Source organism: Leptonychotes weddellii, chromosome 4 (genome assembly GCF_054177405.1).
Source record: "Leptonychotes weddellii isolate Sample4059 chromosome 4, ASM5417740v2, whole genome shotgun sequence".
NCBI lineage: Eukaryota > Metazoa > Chordata > Mammalia > Carnivora > Phocidae > Leptonychotes > Leptonychotes weddellii.
This window is the reverse complement of record NC_138372.1, coordinates 6,811,987-6,832,097: the sequence shown is the minus strand read 5'-3', so window position 1 is coordinate 6,832,097 and position 20,111 is coordinate 6,811,987. Positions and strand designations below refer to the sequence as shown.

General features: G+C 45.3%; 1 protein-coding gene across 3 annotated transcripts in view; it reads right to left on the bottom strand.

Moving 5' to 3' along the window:
• Window positions 1-13,479: 13,479 nt before the first annotated feature.
• Window positions 13,480-20,111, bottom strand: part of UBE4B (ubiquitination factor E4B) — a 120,636-nt gene continuing 114,004 nt past the window's right edge. For all 3 annotated transcript variants that reach the window (XM_081816873.1, XM_081816871.1, XM_081816872.1), the window contains 3 exons: window positions 15,837-16,011; window positions 15,122-15,268; window positions 13,480-14,834 (listed from right to left, as the gene is read on the bottom strand). In XM_081816873.1, the coding sequence (XP_081672999.1) occupies window positions 14,773-14,834; window positions 15,122-15,268; window positions 15,837-16,011 (384 nt within the window). In that variant the 3' untranslated portion in view covers window positions 13,480-14,772. The remainder of the gene's footprint in view (window positions 14,835-15,121; window positions 15,269-15,836; window positions 16,012-20,111) is intronic.

The window sequence follows — 20,111 nt, the reverse complement described above, 5'->3', positions numbered from 1 at the left end:
CAATGAAATAAATCTGCTTCATTCTAGCTGTGGGATCCTGGGCAAGTCAATGCCTCTAGACTTCCGTTTAACCTATATGTCAGAGTAGATGAATTCTAAAGTGTGTCCAGGTTCTATAATCTCAGCATTCTGTGCTTACTGGATTTTTCTCATCCTCTCCAAGAGAGGGGAAGAATTTAAGTAGATGATGGTAATGATGATGGTAGGGGTAGGGTTGATGACAGCTGATATTTATCGAGCATGGACTCTAAACCGAGAACTACTGGAAGCACTCCACGTTCATTGCCTCGTTTAATCCTAGCCACAGTCCTGTAAAATAGGGACTCTTACTGTTCCCATATGATGAAACTCAGAGAGGTTGTGGGGGCCCCCCCAGCGACACCAGGTCCTCATCTCTGGAACCTGTCAATATTACCTTATAAGGAGACAGCATCCTTGTAGATGCGGAGATTATCCTGAACTATTGCGATCAGCCCTCACTGCAGTCCTATGTATCCTTATAATAAGGGAGGCAGAGGGAGATTTGACGGCACACACAGATGTGCAGACGGCAGTGTGACCGCGGGAGGCGGAGCCTGGAGGGATGCAACCCCAAGCCTAGGAACACCAGCAGCCTCCAGAAACTGGAAGAGGCAAGAAGCACATTTTCCCCTAGAGACTCTGGAAGGAGCACAGCCTGGTCAACACTTAAGAATTTTCGGCCCCAGTGATACCGATTTTGGACTTCTGGCCTCTAGAAATGGGAAAGAATACAAAATTTCTGTTGTTCTAATTTCACCTGGTTTATTATTTTTTTTAAGATCTATTTATTTTTGAGAGAGAGAGAGAGAGAGAGAGATGGCACACGAGAGTTGGGGAGGGGGCAGAGGGAGAGGGAGAAAGAGAGAGAAAATCCCAAGCAGACTCCCCACTGAGCGTGGAGCCTGGCACAGGGCTCCATCCCAGGACCCTGAGATCATGACCAGAGTCGAAAGCAAGAGTCGGCCGCTCAGCCGACTGAGCCACCCAGGTGCCCTGTAGGTGATCCGGTTTATTGTTACAGCAGCCCCAGGAAACTCTCACCGGGATGAAGTAATTTATTCAAGGTCACAGTCGATAAGTGGGGGGTGGACTCAGGATTCAAATCCATGAACATCTAGCTCCAAACCCCATGCTCTTCAGCACAGCACTGTATGCCCCTTAGAACACCTAAAACAAACAGAAAGTGGACTAAGTATTAACAAAGAAAAAAGAAAGAAAAAGCACTGGAATTCTATCAATAACAAGGGAGCATTCTAGTGGTGGATTCAACCACATTCATTCTCCCGGCTGCAAACATCTCAGCTTTGGAAGCACTGCTTTAAAAGTTGATTCTCCCACACACTTGACATCGAAATTAGGTCATACCTGCATCCCAGCCAAGAATGTGTGCACTTCAACAAGAAGATACACTTTGTGAAAAGATAAAAGATGATATATTTAGCTTATAACTGAAGAGGTTACTTGGCGGCAATTTGAGACTCAGTCCACTCTGGGCAATCAGACAAGCAGAAGCCTCTTATCTTTTTAAAGGGTTTGTTTCCTTTTTTTCCCTCCCTTTCAATTGGGACTCTGTCTTCAATTTTCTGAAAAGGAAAGTGAGTAAGAACTAAGAACCTGATTTTTATTCCCCTCACTTGCTACTTTCCTGACTATTTGAGTTCCCAGGCAAATCAACTCATGGGAGAGTTGGGATTTGGGGTTTGAATTTAATCCTAAACTTCAAATGAGCCCACATTTTTCTCTGTAGGAATGGGACCTGCATTTCATACTCTTAACACTCATTAAACCTTCTAGTTTATACTCTGAGCCTGTAATAGTCATCAGTCCACCAACTTTATTCATTTTATCCACTCACCCTCCCCCTTTGGCCATTTAAATGAATATACACAATGTTTGAAGATGAGTGGTCATAATAGGTTGGTCTGCAATGCTCTAAATTCAACGTTCTCCTCCCAAATGTAAGAGCATAAAGCAGTAAGCAGGCAGAGAACTGAGGATGGGACCCCCTTGGCTGCCATAGTATTTCTCAATCATCCTAAAGAAATCAACTGGAAAAGAAAATGTTTCGCATCACTGATGGCCTCAGTAAGTTGTGGTTTGAAAGGACAATAAAGCACAGCCTTCTTTTTTATTTATTTATTTATTTATTTAAGATTTTATTTATTATTTGACAGAGAGAGAGATAGAGTAGGGGGAGTGGGAGAGGGAGAAGCAGGCTTCCACTGAGCATGGAGCCCAATGCGGGGCTCGATCCCAGGACCCTGGGATCATGACCTGAGCCGAAGGCAGCCGCTTAACCGACTGAGCCACCCAGGCATCCCTAAAGCACAGCCTTCTAAGACAAGGAGCCAGCCTCCAAGGAAGAAGCTAAGCATTTAGGTCTATAATATTTATATAAACAGCTGACTGTGGTTTTGACTAGAAATTAACCCTATTTATTTATAATGTACTTTTCTTTATAGAGCTTTTTTTTTTTTTTTTTTTTTTTGCTTTAAAAAAAATCCATTACATCAACAATTTCCTTCCAGCCATATAATGTTGACAGGTAACATGCTCATTTTACAAAGAAACTGAAAGGTACAGGAATAATCTCCAAAGGCTATAAACCCAGCTGTGACAACCAACCAACCAACTCTCTCCTTCTCTCTCCCTTTCTCTCTCTCTCTCTCACACACACACACACACACACACACAGCCTGCACCAAAAGAACCTCAAGGTACTGGGGTCGGAGATACCATGTTTTATTTTTTTCTAAATCACAATCCAGTCTGCCTGTCCATTTTCTACCCTCCAACGGGTGGCAATTTACCCAACGTGCTTAGCTTTCAACAAAACAGTATAAATAATTTAAACGTCCATAAAAAGTGATACTTGGAGACAAAAGGACGAAAGATTTAAAGGGGACCGTCTCCTGGAAATCAGCAACAGCCCTGTTCCTTTGTCCGTCCCAGGATCCCACGGGGTTTGGAAATGGCTGAAGCAAAGGTCTTGTCCACCCTTCTTTATTTTGGGGACAAACGACTCCAAAGAGTGGGGTATAGCCTTCACAGGCAGAGAGGAAGCGATGAGCCTCAGATTTTCACTTAGCAGCTGTGTGGTTGCAGGCAAATACTGTAACCGCTCTGCATTTCAGTTTCAATCTGGAGAAAGACGTGGCTAATAGGATCCGCCACGAGGGTTCTTGGGCGATGGGATGGGGCTGTCGTGTACATCACTGAGCCCAGCCATGGAGCGGCCAGAGTCGAGAGGGAGGCAGGTGAGCCTGAGAAACTAGAGATGGAGAAATGCAAGAGGGGAGAGAAGGGGGTCGGGCTGGAGGAGGGGGGCTGTAATGTGAGCAGGGAGCAGACCGAGGTGTCGGCCCCGGGTAGAGGGGAGGCTGGACAAGGGCTGGTGTGTTCCTCTCCCTCCCCGTGTTGTCTCTGCTGGCTCTGCTTGGGGTGCAGGAGCAGTTTGGGGGAGGCGTAGATGCTGGGGAGCAGCAGGTAGCTCATGCCAGAGGTTGGCCCTTCTGCTCCTCCATTCCCTCAGGACCAGGCCATGACATCCAAGTGAAGAGGCCTCTCGAAAAGAACTGCTCGTTGGGACATCTGGCTGGCTCAGTTGGTAGAGCATGTGACTTAATCTCAGGGTTGTGAGTTCAAGCCCCATGTTAGGCTTGGAGCCTACTTAAACAAACCAAAACAAAACAACTGCTCAAAAGAGATACAGGAGGGTTTCTTGAAGGGGCTTATGAGACCTATAATTTAATGCCACCCCCTCCACCCTGTGCCAGCCCCCAACACACACACACACTGCACCAGGAGGGCAGAAACTGGGTGCTGAGCTTTAGCCTTGCTCAATACACACTACCATTAACATCCAGGTGGTTTCTGACGCCCAGGGGAAGATGAGCTCATGTGAAAATAATTGCACATCTAAGGAGCAAAACAGCCATACTCCAAATCAGAGACAATAAACTGAAAAGCTTATATCTGAGGAAGCGGAATTAATGGAGAAGACCCAACAAGAACTTCAAATATCTTTTCAAGGAGGTGGGCTGAGTGGCTCAGGCAGTTAAGCGTCCAACACCTGATCTCAGTTCAGGTCTTGATCTCACAGTGGTGAGTTCAAGCCCTGCCCTGGGCTCCACGTTGGGCATGGAACCTACTTAAAAAAAACATCAAGGAGATAGGTTATTGGTAACAGGTCAGGAAATAAGCAGTTATTAAAAAACCAAACAGCTAATTGGAGAGAGAGGGTTCAATAGGAAAATGCATACAAAGAAGGAATTAGTGACCTAGATTGAGAAACTCCATCAGAAAACACCAAGAAGGGAATCATTAATATATGTGTAGAAATGGTATCATAGCATATAATCCTGAATCACTGTGTTATGCAATGTAGTGATCTGAAAATTGGCACCTCCCTTGTGAGAAAAACTAAACGGTGAAGCTACTAAAACCAGAAAGAGATACTACAAGAGAAGAAAACCTATAAGCCAATATCCCTTATGACACAAATGGTAGATATAGAGAGATGCAAAAATTCTTTTAAAAATTTTAGCAAATTGAGGGTACCTGGGTGGCTCAGTTGAGCTTTAGGTCATGATCCTGGGGCCTGGATCAAGTCCCACGTCCAGCTCCCTGTTGCACTGGGAGTCTGCTTTTCCCTCTGCCCCTCCCCCCACTCGTTTTCTCAAGCTCTCTCTCTCAAATAAATAAAAAAAATATTTTTTTTAATTTTAGCAAATTGGGGGTGCCTCAGTGGCTCAGTCGATTAAGCGTCTGCCTTCAGCTCAGGTCATGATCCCAGGGTCCTGGGATCGAGCCCCACATAAGGCTCTCCCTGCTCAGCGGGGAGCCTGCTTCTCCCTCTCCCTCTGCCGCTCCCCTTGCTTGTGCTCTCTCTCCCTCTCTCTCTCTCTCTGTGTCAAATAAATAAATAAATAAATAAATAAATAAATCTTTTAAAAAACTTTTAGCAAATTGAATCCAACAATACATAAATAGAATAATATATGATATTCTAATGGGATTTCTCCCAGGATTCCAAGGTTTGTTTAACTTTCAAAAATTAATTGGTGTCACTTCACCATATTAGCCTAAAATTTAAAAACCATATTACCGTTTCAACAGATGCAGAAAATGCATTTGACCGAAGTCCAAAATCCAACATCAACTGGGCCCTGAAACATATTCAAGAATGTTCACAGACACGTTAGCTGTAATAGTCCCAAACTGGTAACAACCCAGTGTCCCTCAACAGTAAAATGGATACAGAATATTTTGGTATATTTAAACAATGAAGTATATATAGCAATGAAAGTGAATGAGTCACACGTAACGCAGCAATACTGATTATACTTACTCTTATGATATAAGATCAAAACCAGAAAAGCCAGATTTAAATATATTACCTTTAAATATGTATATATATTTTTAAAGTTTTTATTTAAGTAATCTCTACAACGTTGGCCTCGAACTCACGACCCCAAGATCAGGAGTTGCTCACCTTTCCAACTGAGACAGCCAAGTGCCCCACCTTTAAATATATTAATATAACATTTCAAAAAAGGCAAAATTAAACTATGGTGTTTAGGAATATATACCTAAGTGACAAAACCATACAGAAAAGCAAGGAAATGATTACCATAAAAATCAGGATAATACTTATCTGTGGATGGGGTTGGGCCTGGGAAGAACAGTAAATGGGCTTGGGATACTGGAAATGTTCTGTTTCTTTGCCTAAGTGGTAGTTACACCAGTATAAGCTTTATGGTAATTAATAAATTTGTCTGTCTATGTTTTATGCATTTTCTAAATAGGTGTACTATTTCATAAAAAACAGGTAGGGGGGAAACAAGGAAAAAGGAATATATACTAGGCAAATATCAACCAAAGCAACACTAAAGTAGCAATTTTAATATGAAAAACTTCGTAACAGGGGTGCCTGGGTGGCTCAGTCGGTTAAGCATCTGCCTTCGGCTCAGGTCATGATCCCAGGGTCCTGGGATCAAGTCCCACATTGGGCTCCCTGCTCAGCCGGGAGCCTGCTTATCCCTCTACCCCTCCCCTGCTTGTGATCTCTCTTTCTCTCTGTCTGTCAAATAAATAAATAAAATCTTTTTTAAAAAAAGAAAAACTACGTTAACAGACAGATGATAAAAGGAAAGATAATCAAGAAAATATAACCGTGAATATGTCTCCCTTATAACATAAGCTCAGAAGATCCAAAGCCATTAGTGATAAAACCACACAGAGAAAGAGATAAGTCAACAACTGGAATAGAGATCTTATCATACAGTCTTGAAATAAATAGATCAAGCAGAAACCAGACAAAAAAGGAAGCAAAAATGGAGAGGATTTCAATAATACAATCAATAAGCTGTAAATAATAAATACAAGTAAAATTTTATACCTCATAAACAGAGAAGACACACTGAGCTCCAGGGAAGAGTCACAAATCTTAATCATGTTCAAGGCCACAAGGAAGCCTTGACAGATTCCCAAGGATCAACACCATTTTGACAATTGTTCTCAGAGCATGGTGCAATAAAATGACAAATTTCAAACTGACTTAAATATAAGTAGAGATGTGTGTATACTCTTTGATCGTCCAAGTCCACTGCTAGGAATTTATCTTCACGTTATGTTTGCACACATGCAAAAATGGTGTATTTATAAGACTGTTCACTGTGGAGCTGTTGGAGGCAATCCAGATTGCAATCAGCTAACGTGCTGTCAGTCGATGGCTTGGTAATAATAGGACAGAAGTGCTGCTGGAAGAGAGGATCCCGAGGTATATTTTAACGTGGAAAAAAGCAAGGTGCAGCCTAGCTAGGATGGCCATTTCCGCTGAGAAAGAAAACGGGTAATAGTGCAAGGGCCATGGGAGGCTGGGGGATGGGGTAGAAGAGAGGAGGCAGTCCTTTTCCTCCATATTCTTTGGGTTTTTCCTATTCAAAATATTAAATTAGGGGCGTCTGGATGGCTCAGTCATTAAGCGTCTGCCTTCGGCTCAGGTCATGATCCCAGGGTCCTGGGATCGAGCCCCGCATCAGGCTCCCTGCTCGGCGCGAAGCCTGCTTCTCCCTCTCCCTCTCCCCCTGCTTGTGTTCCCTCTCTCGCTGTGTCTCTCTCTCTGTCAAATAAACAAATAAAATCTAAAATATATATATATATTAAATTAAAAAATCGAAGCCCTAAAACCACATCTGTAGTTTTGAAACTAGAGAGAGCTGGTCATTGCCCAGCACTGTGTATACACTAAACACCACTGAATTGTACACTGAATTAAATTAAAAGGGCTAATTCTATGTTATATGAATTTTACCTCAAAAAATACATAAGCAGGATAGCTAGAACAACACAAACATTCAGAATTTCTGTTTCAAAAAAGAGATCACAACAAAGCTATCAGAGAGATAACAGACGGCGAGAAGATATCCCCAACATCTAAAATGGACTAGGGGGTAAGTTCTAGAAAAATACACAAGAATGCCTGCAAAACAGCAAGAAAAGGGGCAGGAAAACAAGAAGGTAAGAAGTGACCATTTACAGAAGGGAGAGACGGTGTGGCTGATTCCGTTTTCTAAGATGGCAGCAACACGATCTCTCATCCACATGCTACTCTTGAAACGTGACACTGACATTCCTCCCACGGAGAGCTGGGGTCTCCGCTTCCTCCCCCGGAACCCGGGAGGGGCTGTGTCTGCAGCAGAAGAGACGCTCTATGTCTCCTGAGGCCACTAGGTTGTCAAGACCCGTTTCTGCCTGCACCTCTTGGAGTGCTCGCTCTTAGAACCTGGTCACCATGCTGCGTCTGGAAGCCAAAGAGCCCCAGAGGGGCGACGTGTAGGTGTTCCAGCCCCCGGCCCGATGGAAGGAAGCGTTTCGGGTGACTTCATCCTCTGCAGGCTTGCAATTGCCGCTGTCCGGAGTCCTGGAGCAAGACTTGGCTGCTGAGCTCAGTTCACCCCAGAACCATGACAGACGATAATAAATTAATAGCAGCTGTTTTAAGCCATTACATTTGGGCGATCTGTTTAGCAGCAGGATTTAGGACCTGGAAGTGGGTGTGGGTGTAACAAAGCCGAAAACATGTGGCGTTGGCTTTGGGGCTGAATGGTGGACAGAAGACGGGGGTGCCTTGAGGATGCTGTTGGTCAGCCCAAAAGCCATTGAAGAGGCTTGAAAGGAACGTGAGTAAAAGTTATTGGAAGCTGAAGGAGAGAAGCCCCTTGTCATACGGTGGTGGAAGTTTTGGCAATGCCGTCATCTGTGTTAGAGGAAGAGTAAATGTGGAGGAGTGGACTCAATGATCGAGGTCAGGAGATCGCAAGGCAAAACACTGAAAGTGTCACCTGGCTTCTTCTTGTTGCCTCCGGAAGCCATTTAGATCTTTAGAAACCATCTACATACGAGGCCAAGAATGTGACTATAAACCCCTTTAGGAGCTTCAGAAAGATTTAAGGATTTCACAAGAAATCCTAAATAGGGAAGAGTTTATCTGGAAGAGATTTAGGGGTGTAGCTTTTGTTTAGTAGAGTCAACCCCAAGGAGATTCATAGAAAACCCACAAAATTCTAAGGGAATTGTTCTGAGGAAAGTACCTCTGGCTTAGAGGAAAGGCAATAGAGAAAGAGACTTCTGAACCCAACCTCTTTTTATGAACAGGAAACAGACTGAGATGCCCACTTCATTGTGATTAGGTTTTGTTATGGAAAAGGGAGGAAAGATGCAGGGGCAAAACCCAAGAGCCCAGAGGGTGGAGTTGAGAGTCTTGGTGAACAATTGGTAGGTTGTAGGACGGATTCCTACATAAGGAACTGGCAACATGTGCCAGGTGGGATTTCAGAATTACTACGGTCCAGTGACTCCTGTGTGTTCCCATTTTGCAACATTTGGATAGGAGCATCTATAATGATTTTTCCATATCTGTCCCATCACTGTATGGTGTGTGTGTGTGTGTGTGTGTGTGTGTGTGTGTGTGTGTAGATAACTTGTATCTTTAGTTCAGAGCTTTAAATCAAGAGGAGTAGCACTCCAGGGACTGGACCTGAAGAATCACATCAGAGGAGACTCACCTGCACCTGGACTTGTCTTGGATGATGAGATGTTGGACTTCAAGCTGATGCCATAATGGGATGAAATCTGGGAGTCTTTGGGGGAAGAAATGGATGTATTTGGCATATAGGGAGCCTGTAAATTGTTGGTGGGAGGGGAATGCAGCAGATCTTATTTTGCAAGGTGACCAGAACAGTATCTCCTATCTCAGAAGCTATCCTTACAATGCAATGCTAACATCCTGTCATGCAGTGGCTTCTACATCCCTTCCCCTTGCATCCAGGTGGGTTTATGACTAAGGCAGAAGTCACACTGTGTGACTTCCAAGCCTGGACTGTAAAAGATGATACAGCTTCTGTCTGGTCCTCCTGGATGCTTGTTCCTGGAACCTCCAGAACTAACGGAGATAAAATCACTGTTACTGTATCAAGCCACTAAATTTTGGGGTGATCTGGTTCTGCAGCAACAGATAAATGATACAACTGGAATGACAAATACATGAAGAGATCATTCATTCAACAAAGAGACTGAGCACCGGCCCTGTGCCAGGCACCCTTCCAGGTGCTAGGGCTACACGACAGACTAAAATCCCGCCCTCCTGGGGCACACATTCTAGTGGGGGAGATAGACTGTAAATAAGTAAATGATATTATACGTTAGCTAATGATAAATGCTAAGGAGAAAATGCAAGAAAGGGAATCACAAGGGACAGCAAATAATGAGTGTGATTTTAAACAGGGAGGACAAGGAAGGGCTCATGGAGGTGATAGTTGAGCAAAGACCTAAAGCCGTTAAGGGAGCTGTGTTCCAGGTGGATATCCATGGGAAGAGGATTCCTTGCAGAGGGAGCAAATACAAGGGCCCTAGCAGTGTGGGGAGCATGCCTGCAGGTTAAGGAGGGCAAGGAGGCCAAGGAGGCTTGGTGGCTGGAGGAAGGGGGAGCTGTAGGTTGTTAGTTCAGAGAGATCATGGAGAGGGAGCGTGCTGCCTTCTTTTTTTTTTAAAGATTTTTTTTTTTTTTATTTGAGAGAGAGAATGAGATAGAGAGAGCATGAGAGGGGGGAGGGTCAGAGGGAGAAGCAGACTCCCCGCCGAGCAGGGAGCCCGACGCGGGACTCGATCCCGGGACTCCAGGACCATGACCTGAGCCGAAGGCAGTTGCTTAACCAACTGAGCCACCCAGGCGCCCTCTGCCTTCTAAGCTACAGTAAAATCCTTTTTATTCCTAGGGGATTGGGAAGCCATGGAAGGTCTGAGCGTAGAAACGATGTGATCTTAGTCAAGTGGTTTTTGTTTGTTTGTTTCTTGGTTTTAGTAATCTCTCCACACCCACTGTGGGGCTTGAACTCATCACCCCGAGATCAAGAGTTGCATGCTCCACTGACTGAGCCAGCCGGGTGCCCCTGATCTTAGGCAAGTTTTTTTTTAAGATTTTATTTATTTATTTGAGAGAGAGACTGAGATAGAGAGAGCATGAGAGGGGGGAGGGTCAGAGGGAGAAGCAGACTCCCTGCTGAGCAGGGAGCCCGATGCGGGACTCGATCCCAGGACTCCAGGATCATGACCTGAGCCGAAGGCAGCCGCTTAACCAACTGAGCCACCCAGGCGCCCCATTAGGCAAGTTTTAACAAGACCGCTCTAGCTGCTGTTATGAGAAAGGAGAACAAGGAGGAAACAGGAAGAGCAGTCAGGAGGCTATCGCAATAAGCCAGCTCACTGCTAATGACTCAGACCAGTCACACCAGTGGGCCTGGTGAAGAGTGGCTGAATTCTGGGTACATTCTGCAGGTAGAGCTGAGAAATCTGTGGACAGACTGGATAGGAGGAGAGCACAAGAGAGGAATCAAGGATGACTCCCAAGTTTTTGGTCCAAGTGACCTAGAAGGATGGAGTTGCCATTTATCATGATGGGAAGACAAAGAGGAGCGGGTTGGGGGTGAAACAGAAGGAACTTAATTCAGAACTCTGAGGGCATCAGAGAAGACTAGTGTGTTGAGCACGGGAGAGAGGGCTGGGTTGAAGATACAAACTTGGGGCTTGACAATGAGTGGCCGGCAAGCAAAGCCCTGAGATTGAAATCATTTCACCATTTCCCATGAAGGTTGGGTCTGGAGCTGACCCCAAGGCCAAAGCCCCTTCCAGAATCGTATGCTGCTTCTCTGTATGTCCTTGGGCATTCTGAAGCTGGGCCATTCTGGAATACTGCCATACAGCAGGAGCGTTGGAGGGATGACTCTGAAGCCCATGTGGCTTAGTCTCACATGCCTGTCTCACTAACAGCATCTCCTTCAGACAGTTGTTGAGGATTAAGTGAATTATTACATGAAAGAGTGGCTTGAGCATAGAATATGCTCACGAAAGACAAGTTATCTACAACCAACGTGGTTTCCTTCAGCCCAACACTAGTAGATATCAGGGCCAAGCTCATAGGCCACCGTGGAGGTCTCTTTCCCTCAAAAACTTAACCTAGTGAGACAAGGCCTCTTTATGTCTCCTTTCCACTCCAACCAAAACACGGTGAAATTCACTACTTTCTGCACCAAACCCAAAGGTTGCAAAACGTGCACAAAATAATGTGCTATCTTTTCAAAAGATATTTTATCAACTCCTTTTAAAATCCCACACAATAGTGAGTCACAAAATGAGGAAGAAGTTATTTTAATCATCTCTCTGCCAAGGACCATTTCTCTTCTGCTCATCTGATACTCGGATCCTCCTCCTTATTTGACCATCTTTCTTGTAGCCAAGACCTACTTTTAAAATATTTTGGAATTTATCTTAATATCCGTAATTAACAGATTGCATCAAGCATAAGTTTCTATAAAACAGTAACCCTGAGACTCTAAAATAAATAGAAACATGAATTATGTTGCCCCTAGAGATGGTACAGACAGAAGACATGTCCTACCCCGCAGATCCTTGAGACCTCTGAATTCTGAATATTCAAAATGCTGAGGGCGTACGGAGGGATATAACAGCATTCTATTACTTTCACGGAGACGTGCAGACAATAAGACAGAATCTGTGCCTGTGAAGACTTTATAATCTGGTTAGAGAGGAGATAATAATACATATTCATAAGATGGATAAACAATTAATCATAGAAGCCCCAAAACTAATTTTTTAGGCATACACATAAACAAGTTTAGTAAAAAGTGAACTAAATTAATGGCATTATCTGCATGGTGGGATAATGAATGCATTCTATTTCTGGGGGGAGGGGAAGTGACTTAGTACAAATTTGCTCAAGAGAAGTAGTACCGACGGCAGTTGGGGGCATGGACCTCGGAGCCTGGACGCGTGCTCTTCCACTAACTGACCGGGTGACCTTGAGCCAGTTACCTAACCTCCCCTCACCTCACACCTGATGTGTTTAAAAACAACCTGAGGGCGCCTGGGTGGCTCAGTTGGTTAAGCGACTGCCTTCGGCTCAGGTCATGATCCTGGAGTCCCGGGATCGAGTCCCACATCGGGCTCCCTGCTCGGCGGGGAGTCTGCTTCTCCCTCTGCCCTCTTCCCTCTCGTGCTCTGTCTCTCATTCTCTCTCAAATAAATAAATAAAATCTTAAAAAAAAAAAAAAAACCTGAGACAATAGTATTGTCTTATTTTTTAAAGATTTATTTATTTTAGGGCACCTGGGTGGCTCAGTTGGTTGGGTGATTGCCTTCGGCTCGGGTCATTATCCCGGAGTCCTGGGATCGAGTCCCACGTCGGGCTCCCGGCTCGGCGGGGAGCCTGCTTCTCCCTCTGACCCTATCCCCTCTCATGCTGTTTCTCTCTCTCTCTCAAATAAATAAAATCTTAAAAAAAAAAAAGATTGAATGATTTTAGAGAGAGTGCGTGTGTGTGCGAGCAGGGGAGGGGCAGAGGGAGAGGGAGAGAGAATCCTCAAGCGGACTCCCCGCTGAACAGGGAGCCCGACGGGGGGGGGTGATCCCAGGACCCTGAGATCATGACCTGAGCCGAAATCAAGAGTCGGCCGCTCAACCCACTGAGCCAACCAGGTGCCCCGAGAGTATCGCCTTCTTAGAGGATGAAGCCGTAAGTGTGCAAAATCCTCTTCGTGCAGAGTACCCAGCACACAGTAAATGCTCGCTTTTATCATCGCACAATGACACTGGCTGGCTCTGAGGAAGAACTGGAGAAGTCAGGGAAAAGGTACTGGACACGGGGACCAAGTTGAGAATAGCAGAGACCGAATGTGACAAAGCTCAGCCCCCTCACACACGCAAACGGTGAAATGAGAACCAAATGGAGGACCGAGACTGATACAAACGCGAAAGTTTTATTTTAAAAATAGCAACTCTTAATTGGCTGCAGACAAGAGGATTCACCACATGCAAACTCATTTGGCTCTTGTTCTTCACCCACCCCTTTGCTTTCCACAAAAAGAAGAGACTCAAAGAAGGTTCCTTCTGAATGTGTATCACCATTTATTGTAGTTTGCGTTAGGAATCGAACAGAGGACATTGTCTGTGGAGGGGGGTGGAAAAAAAGGAAAAGAAAAGAAAGTCTGTTCTCGTAGCTTAATTTCTTCCAAACACTTTACGGTTTCAGACCCTTTTTTACCCCAAGGAAATGTGAGAATTCAAGTATGTTAAAGTCGGGAGCAGTAATACAAAGTCTTATGTTTCTGTGTGTGTGTGTGTGTGTGTGTGTGTGTGTGTGTGTTTACAAGCAGACACACGTCCATGTTTCCTGCACCCTGTTTTCACTTTGGTCAGGCCAAGCCCCGAAGGACACGTCCTACAGATGATCCCCTGCCTCGAACTCACAGACTCCAGAGTTGAGGAATTTCTTTTCCCTCCTAGGATAACTGTAATGGTTTTGAACTGTCCGCACCCTCCCCCCCCAGGCCCGCCCCCCAAAACTGTAAGTTGTGTAAATCCTGATATACTTGAACACTTCCTTTGCTGCAGCTGTTCCTCAGATTCCTAGTAGAGGCCTTATGACAAGGACCAGAGCAACAGGTTCTCTTCATTTTGTTTCGAATAAAAAAACTTTAAAGGGACATTTCAAAAGAAAAAAAATAAAAACTGAAATTCAAATTCTGAAAATATCTTGCCTTTTTTATTAATCATGTCATCTAACACCAATTAAAAAAAACAAATATGTGAATATGATATAAAAATACGATCCCAGGATTAACACTTTGTTGCAGGCACAGTTATCTCACAGAATATATGTTTGGAGGGCCAGGGGGAAGGAGTTTATTTTTGTTTTTGCTTCTCTTAAAAAAATCCACAGCAGTGCAAGTCGGGTCAGGAAGGGAGCGGGGGAAGGATTCTTTAGCAGCAAAATGTCCAAGGTTCTCTAATCACAATCAAATCAACGGATATTGGATTGGGGGGGGGGATGAACGGGATGCTGCCCAGACCCATTTGTCATCAATCACTAAAAGACTTCCATTGCAAAAGCCCCAAATGGTGACATAGGAAGGACAAGCTTTATTACACAAGCAATCGTAAAGTGTGTCCCTCAAGCTTTTGACCATGTGTGTCACTTAAATATATGTACAGGAATGGGGCTCCTCTTCTCATCCACGTCCTTGCAGGTCTCCACCGTCTGGTCACTCTGGGGGGCTCTCGGCGTCTCTGCCGTGCGGGGCCGAAAACGTCTGAACAGCGTCTCCGCCACCGACGCGGCTTCCGCCTGCCTGGCTGGCCTTGGCCGGCTCGCAGAGGGTGGGCACGGGGGACGGTTTAATGATCACTGTTTTGTTTCTCTCTCATCCAGGCGTGAATCTGTTCTTTCAGTTCTGGCACTGGGAAGAGAAAAGGAGAGGATTAATGGCCCCAGACGGGAGGGCTCTTCCTAGGAGATGCAGCCTGCAGTTCTCTCCAAACGGAAAGAAAAGGCCATTCATTCCCTCACTGACACGAGGACTGAGGAAGAAGCAGGACATAAGGACTAGACTCCCACAGTGAATCAGAGCAAAGAATATTTCGTGTCTTTTCCATGAAGTGCCGTAAGCTATGGAAGCTTCTGGATTTGGTAAACTGCCCCCTTCTGATGGATCTCTGGCACGGGATTCGGGCGCCACTCCTCTACCTGGTTCCAGCATGCTCTCGGTCAGCATCTGTCGGTTGAAGGGGTCCGTGGGAGAGTTGAGCAAGTGCCGCAGGATGATGGAGCGGTCCATGATGGTGCCCGACGGCAGCCGCACGGGGTCGGTCATCAGGGTGTCCATCAGAGGGTCTGCGGAGACAAAGCAAAGCAAACTCTCATTCGGCGCCCAAAACTGAAACTGAAAACGAAACAAAGCCCCTCCTAACAGTGTCTATCCACAGACACAGCAATCGCATGGTCCGACCAGGCCCCCAAGTGCAGCCGAAGTTGGCATGAGATATAGACGTCCAAGGTGCCTTCGGGGGAGGGGGACACCCCCTTCGTCAGCTACAGCTGGGGGGGGGGGCAGAGGAAAAGGACCAGGGCTCTGCAGGAAAGACAGCGGCTGGACCCCGGCTGGACCCCTTCATCCGAGACCTTCCAGGACTCTTCTTTGGAAATGCAAATCCCTTCTTGCGCAGGCAAGGCTGAGCTCGGCATTTTCACAGCTGGCACTCGGTTTGAAATCAAGATAAGGACTCTTCCCCCCTTTTAATTTACAACAGGAACTAAAAGTAGGCAAATGTAATTTCAGACGTGTCTCAAGGAGTAACTCTAGCACATCATACAGAAGTTAAAAGCACAGAACGCTGTCTTTTCACGTTACGTGTGTCCAGGTAATTCAAAGAATTCGGCACGAAGAGAGCGGCCCGCTTGCCTCTGAACTCGTCGGGGGCGTCGCTGTAGTCGATTTCTGCGCGCGCGTTCTTGGCCACTATCTCCTCCACCTTCTCCGCGAGGAGCTTAAACTTCTCGATCGCTATGGTGGATTTGATCCCCGCCTTCCGCATCTTCGAGATCACTTCTTCAAACAACTCTTTGCTGTAGGATCTCTGCGAATGAGGGAAGACAATGTGAGACATCAATATATTTTAAGTGGGAAAAAAGCAAGCTGCAGAAAGTGCCTGAAGTATGATCCATTTGTGTCTTTCTAAAAAAGCCCTAAAATGCTAATGTGTACATAAACAGTTCTACGTGGCTATAAACACATACAGACTGGAGTAACACCTACCAGACTGCACCAGTCCTTACCTCTGAGGACGACTTCAGGATTGAGGCAAATGAGGGGAATTTTGAATTTTGGTTTTTTTTTTTTTTTAAAAAGATTATTTATTTATTTATTTATTTGAGAGAGAGAATGAGAGACAGAGAGCATGAGAGGGAAGAGGGTCAGAGGGAGAAGCAGACCCCCCGCCGAGCAGGGAGCCCAATGCGGGACTCGATCCCGGGACTCCAGGATCATGACCTGAGCCGAAGGCAGTTGCTCAACCAGCTGAGCCACCCAGGCGCCCTTGGAATTATTTTCTACATCAAACATGTATCTCTTTTAAAATTTGAATTTAAATTATTTATTTATTTATTTGAGAGAGCGGGGGGGAAGGGCAGAGGGAGAATCTCAAGCAGACAAGCAGACTCCCTGCTGAGCAGGGAGCCCGCTGCAGGGCTCGATCCCAGGACCCTGAGATCATGATGCGACAAAATCAAGAGTCCGACACTTAGCTGACTGAGCCACCCAGGCGCCCCTAAAATTTAAATATCAAAAAGAGAATGAAAATCGCGTCTGTGTGAGGCTTTGAAAGGCACTGTGCCCTGCAACAAATGTCGCCTCTTTTCCCTAAAGGTCAACATGGTGAAAACAACCCAACATGGTTCATAATCAAAAGGAGCTTTATCCTGTTCGTGGTCAGTCTTTCTTCCAGAGCTCTCAACTCAACACTATTAAATGTCAGGTGCTCTGCTGAGAGGAGCATGAGGGATGGTGGAGAGAGGACAAGTGCCCACCAAAGACCCAGATGAACTTGGACTTGAACTCTGGCTCCACAGTCTACCCACTGGGTAGTCTCAAGCAAACCCCTCTGGGCCCCAGGTTCCTCCGGCATAAAATGGGGGGTGGTAACAGCCACCTGACACGTGCCTAATTCATATACATCATTGCCGTTTCGAAATATCACAGCATATCCGAATTTGCACTTATGGCAAAAACACTGGCCACTTGTCAATTCAGTGACAGTGATGCGAACAGAGGAGGAGACTGATCAAGCCTGAGCCTCTGAACGATGGCCCGATAACCCCTGAGCGGTGCTTCCCTTCCAAGGACTCAGACGAACGTCTATGGGATGAATTCATGTCAATACCTGTATTTTCTTAGAGCATGGGGTTGAGATTTCTCAACCTTTCTTCTTTTCTTCTTTAACTCCAGTTTCTAAGTGAGTATACACACCCACACGGAAGAGAGAGGGAAGGGCACGCACTACCATCGGCCTGGCAGGAATCCTAAAAGCCATCTCGTAATCTCGTACAATCCTGAAAAGTTCCAAGAGCCTCGAGTATAGTTTTCTGAAACTAAATTACTATACGGATTCAGCAAATACCTTATTTGACCTCTCCTTCTTATGAGCCAGGAAGCCACAGTCTCTATCCCTTTGGGGAGGGGCACGGCGGATAAGTGGCCAAAAGATTATAGTAAGATGTTGGAAGGGCAAAATTAAAATATTGCGCACAGGGACTTATTGCGGGTTGGGTGTTGCGACTGAGACGATTTCACCTTGAACTTCTCTTTGTAACAAGGAGCCACTTGCTTTCCTTGTGAAACATCACCCACTCTATTTCTCAAATGATGATGAGTTTTTAACCAACTGACTTGTGCTTACTTATAAGTCAACTTCTAAGAGCAGTGTGGTGGGCATTATCAGAAATCAAAGGCAACCCGCGATAAGGGGATGTGGCATTCAGCCTCACAGAGCAATGGAATCAATGCATGGAACAAAGGCACATTACTGAGCTGCTGCTTCGAGTCTGATGTGGGTTGGGTAAGAGACGCAGCAAAGATGCTGTTCTTGTCCTCAAGGATCTTACGGAGTCATTCAAAAATTAAACACAGAAATATCTACAAATCATATATCTGATAAAGGTCTTGTATCCACAATATATAAAGAACTCCTACAATTCAACAACAAAATACAAACAATCCATTAAAAAAAAAAATGGTGAAGGACTTGAATAGCCATTTCTCCAAAAAAGATATACAGATGGCCGAGAAGCACATGAAATTTGTCATTATGAAAATGTGAATCAGAACCACAGTGAAGTACCACTTCACTCCCAACAGGGTGGCTATTAAAAAAAACGAAAAAATAACAAGTGTTGGTGAGGATGTGAAGAAACTGAAATGAGACCCCTTGTCCACTGCTGGTGGGAATGGAAAATGGTTCGGCCACTGTGGGACACAGTGGGAAAGGTCCTGGAAAAGTTCAACATCGTATTACCGTAAGATTCAGCGATTCGACTCCTGAGCATATACCCAAAAGAATTAAAAACAGGCAGGGGCACCTGGGTGGCTCAGTCGTTAAGCGTCTGCCTTCGGCTCAGGTCATGATCCCAGGGTCCTGGGATCGAGCCCCACATTGGGCTCCCTGCTCAGCAGGAAGCCTGCTTCTCCCTCTCCCACTCCCCCTGCTTGCGTTCCTCTCTCGCTATGTCTCTCTCTGTTAAATAAATAAATAAAATCTTAAAAAAAAAAAAAAAGAATCAAAAACAGGTATTCAAATACTTGGTCACAAATGTTCAGCGCAGCACCATTTATAATAGCCAAACGGTGGAAACAACTCAAAGGTCCACCAATGGATGAACAGATGAGCATATCATGGTAGATCCACGTAATGAGATATTATTCAACCATAAGAAAGGCATGAAGTACTGTACATGGATGAACCTTAAAAACATTATGCTAAATGAAAGAAGCTAGACACAAAAGGTAACATATTGTATTATCCCATTTACATGAAATATCCAGAATAGGCAATAGGTAAATCTAAAATTAGGTAAAACGAAGACAGAAAGCAGATCAGTGGTTGCCCAGGGCTGGAGTGACGGGGGGATGGACAGTGCCTGCTTAATAAATATGGCACTTCCTTCTGGGGGAGACGTTTGCATATGATGTTGGCACTAGAGAGAGGTGGAGGTTGCGTAACACTGGGAATGCACTAAAAGTCACCAAATTGCACACTTTAAAATGGTGAATCTTGGGGCGCCTGGGTGGCTCAGTCGTTAAGCATCTGCCTTCGGCTTAGGTCATGATCTCAGGGTCCTGGGATTGAGCCCAGCATCGGGCTCCCTGCTCCGCGGGAAGCCTGCTTCTCCCTCTCCCACTCCCCCTGCTTGTGTTCCCTCTCTCGCTGTGTCTCTCTCTGTCAAATAAATAAATAAAATCTTTAAAAAAATAAAATAAAATGGTGAATCTTATGTGAATTTCACCTCAATTAAAAAAAAACAAAAACAAAAAGGAAAGATGGATGGGAGAAGTGTGACTTCAGATGGGCTCTTTGTTCTTTATTTTCATTTTATTTTACTTTTTAAAGATTTTATTTATTTATTTTATAGAGAGACAACACTTGAGTGCGAGCAAGGGGAGGGGCAGAGGGGGAAGGGAGAGAATCTTAAGCAGACTCCACACCGAGTGTGGAACCCGACGTGGGGCTCCATCTCATGACTGGGAGATCATGACTTGAGCCAATGTCAAGAGTCACACGCTCAACCGACTTAGCCACCCAGGCGCCCCTCTTTATTTTTGAACAGACCCCAGTGCTAATGGACAGTGCTCCAGGAACAGCAGACCTGCAGTCCATGCACAAAGTCTGTCCATGAGAGCTAGTCCTGCATGGCGATCAATGCAGCACACAGAGTCCCCCTAAAGCCTCCCTGTCCTAGGCTCCCTCATCTCCAGGACAACTGTTCTCCACTCCTCTGACAAGGGGCTCTCTCCTCCAGTTTGTGAGCATAAAGCTCAGTGGCTCTTCGTGCCGGTCCTCCTGTCACCTCTTCTAGACACTTGTCTTTAGTCCGCTCTTGGCTGACGGGGAGAGAAGCTTCTGAGTTTCTTTCCTTGCACGGCCGCCATTTTCTTCTTCCCTGGTCTTCCCAGACATACCAGGCC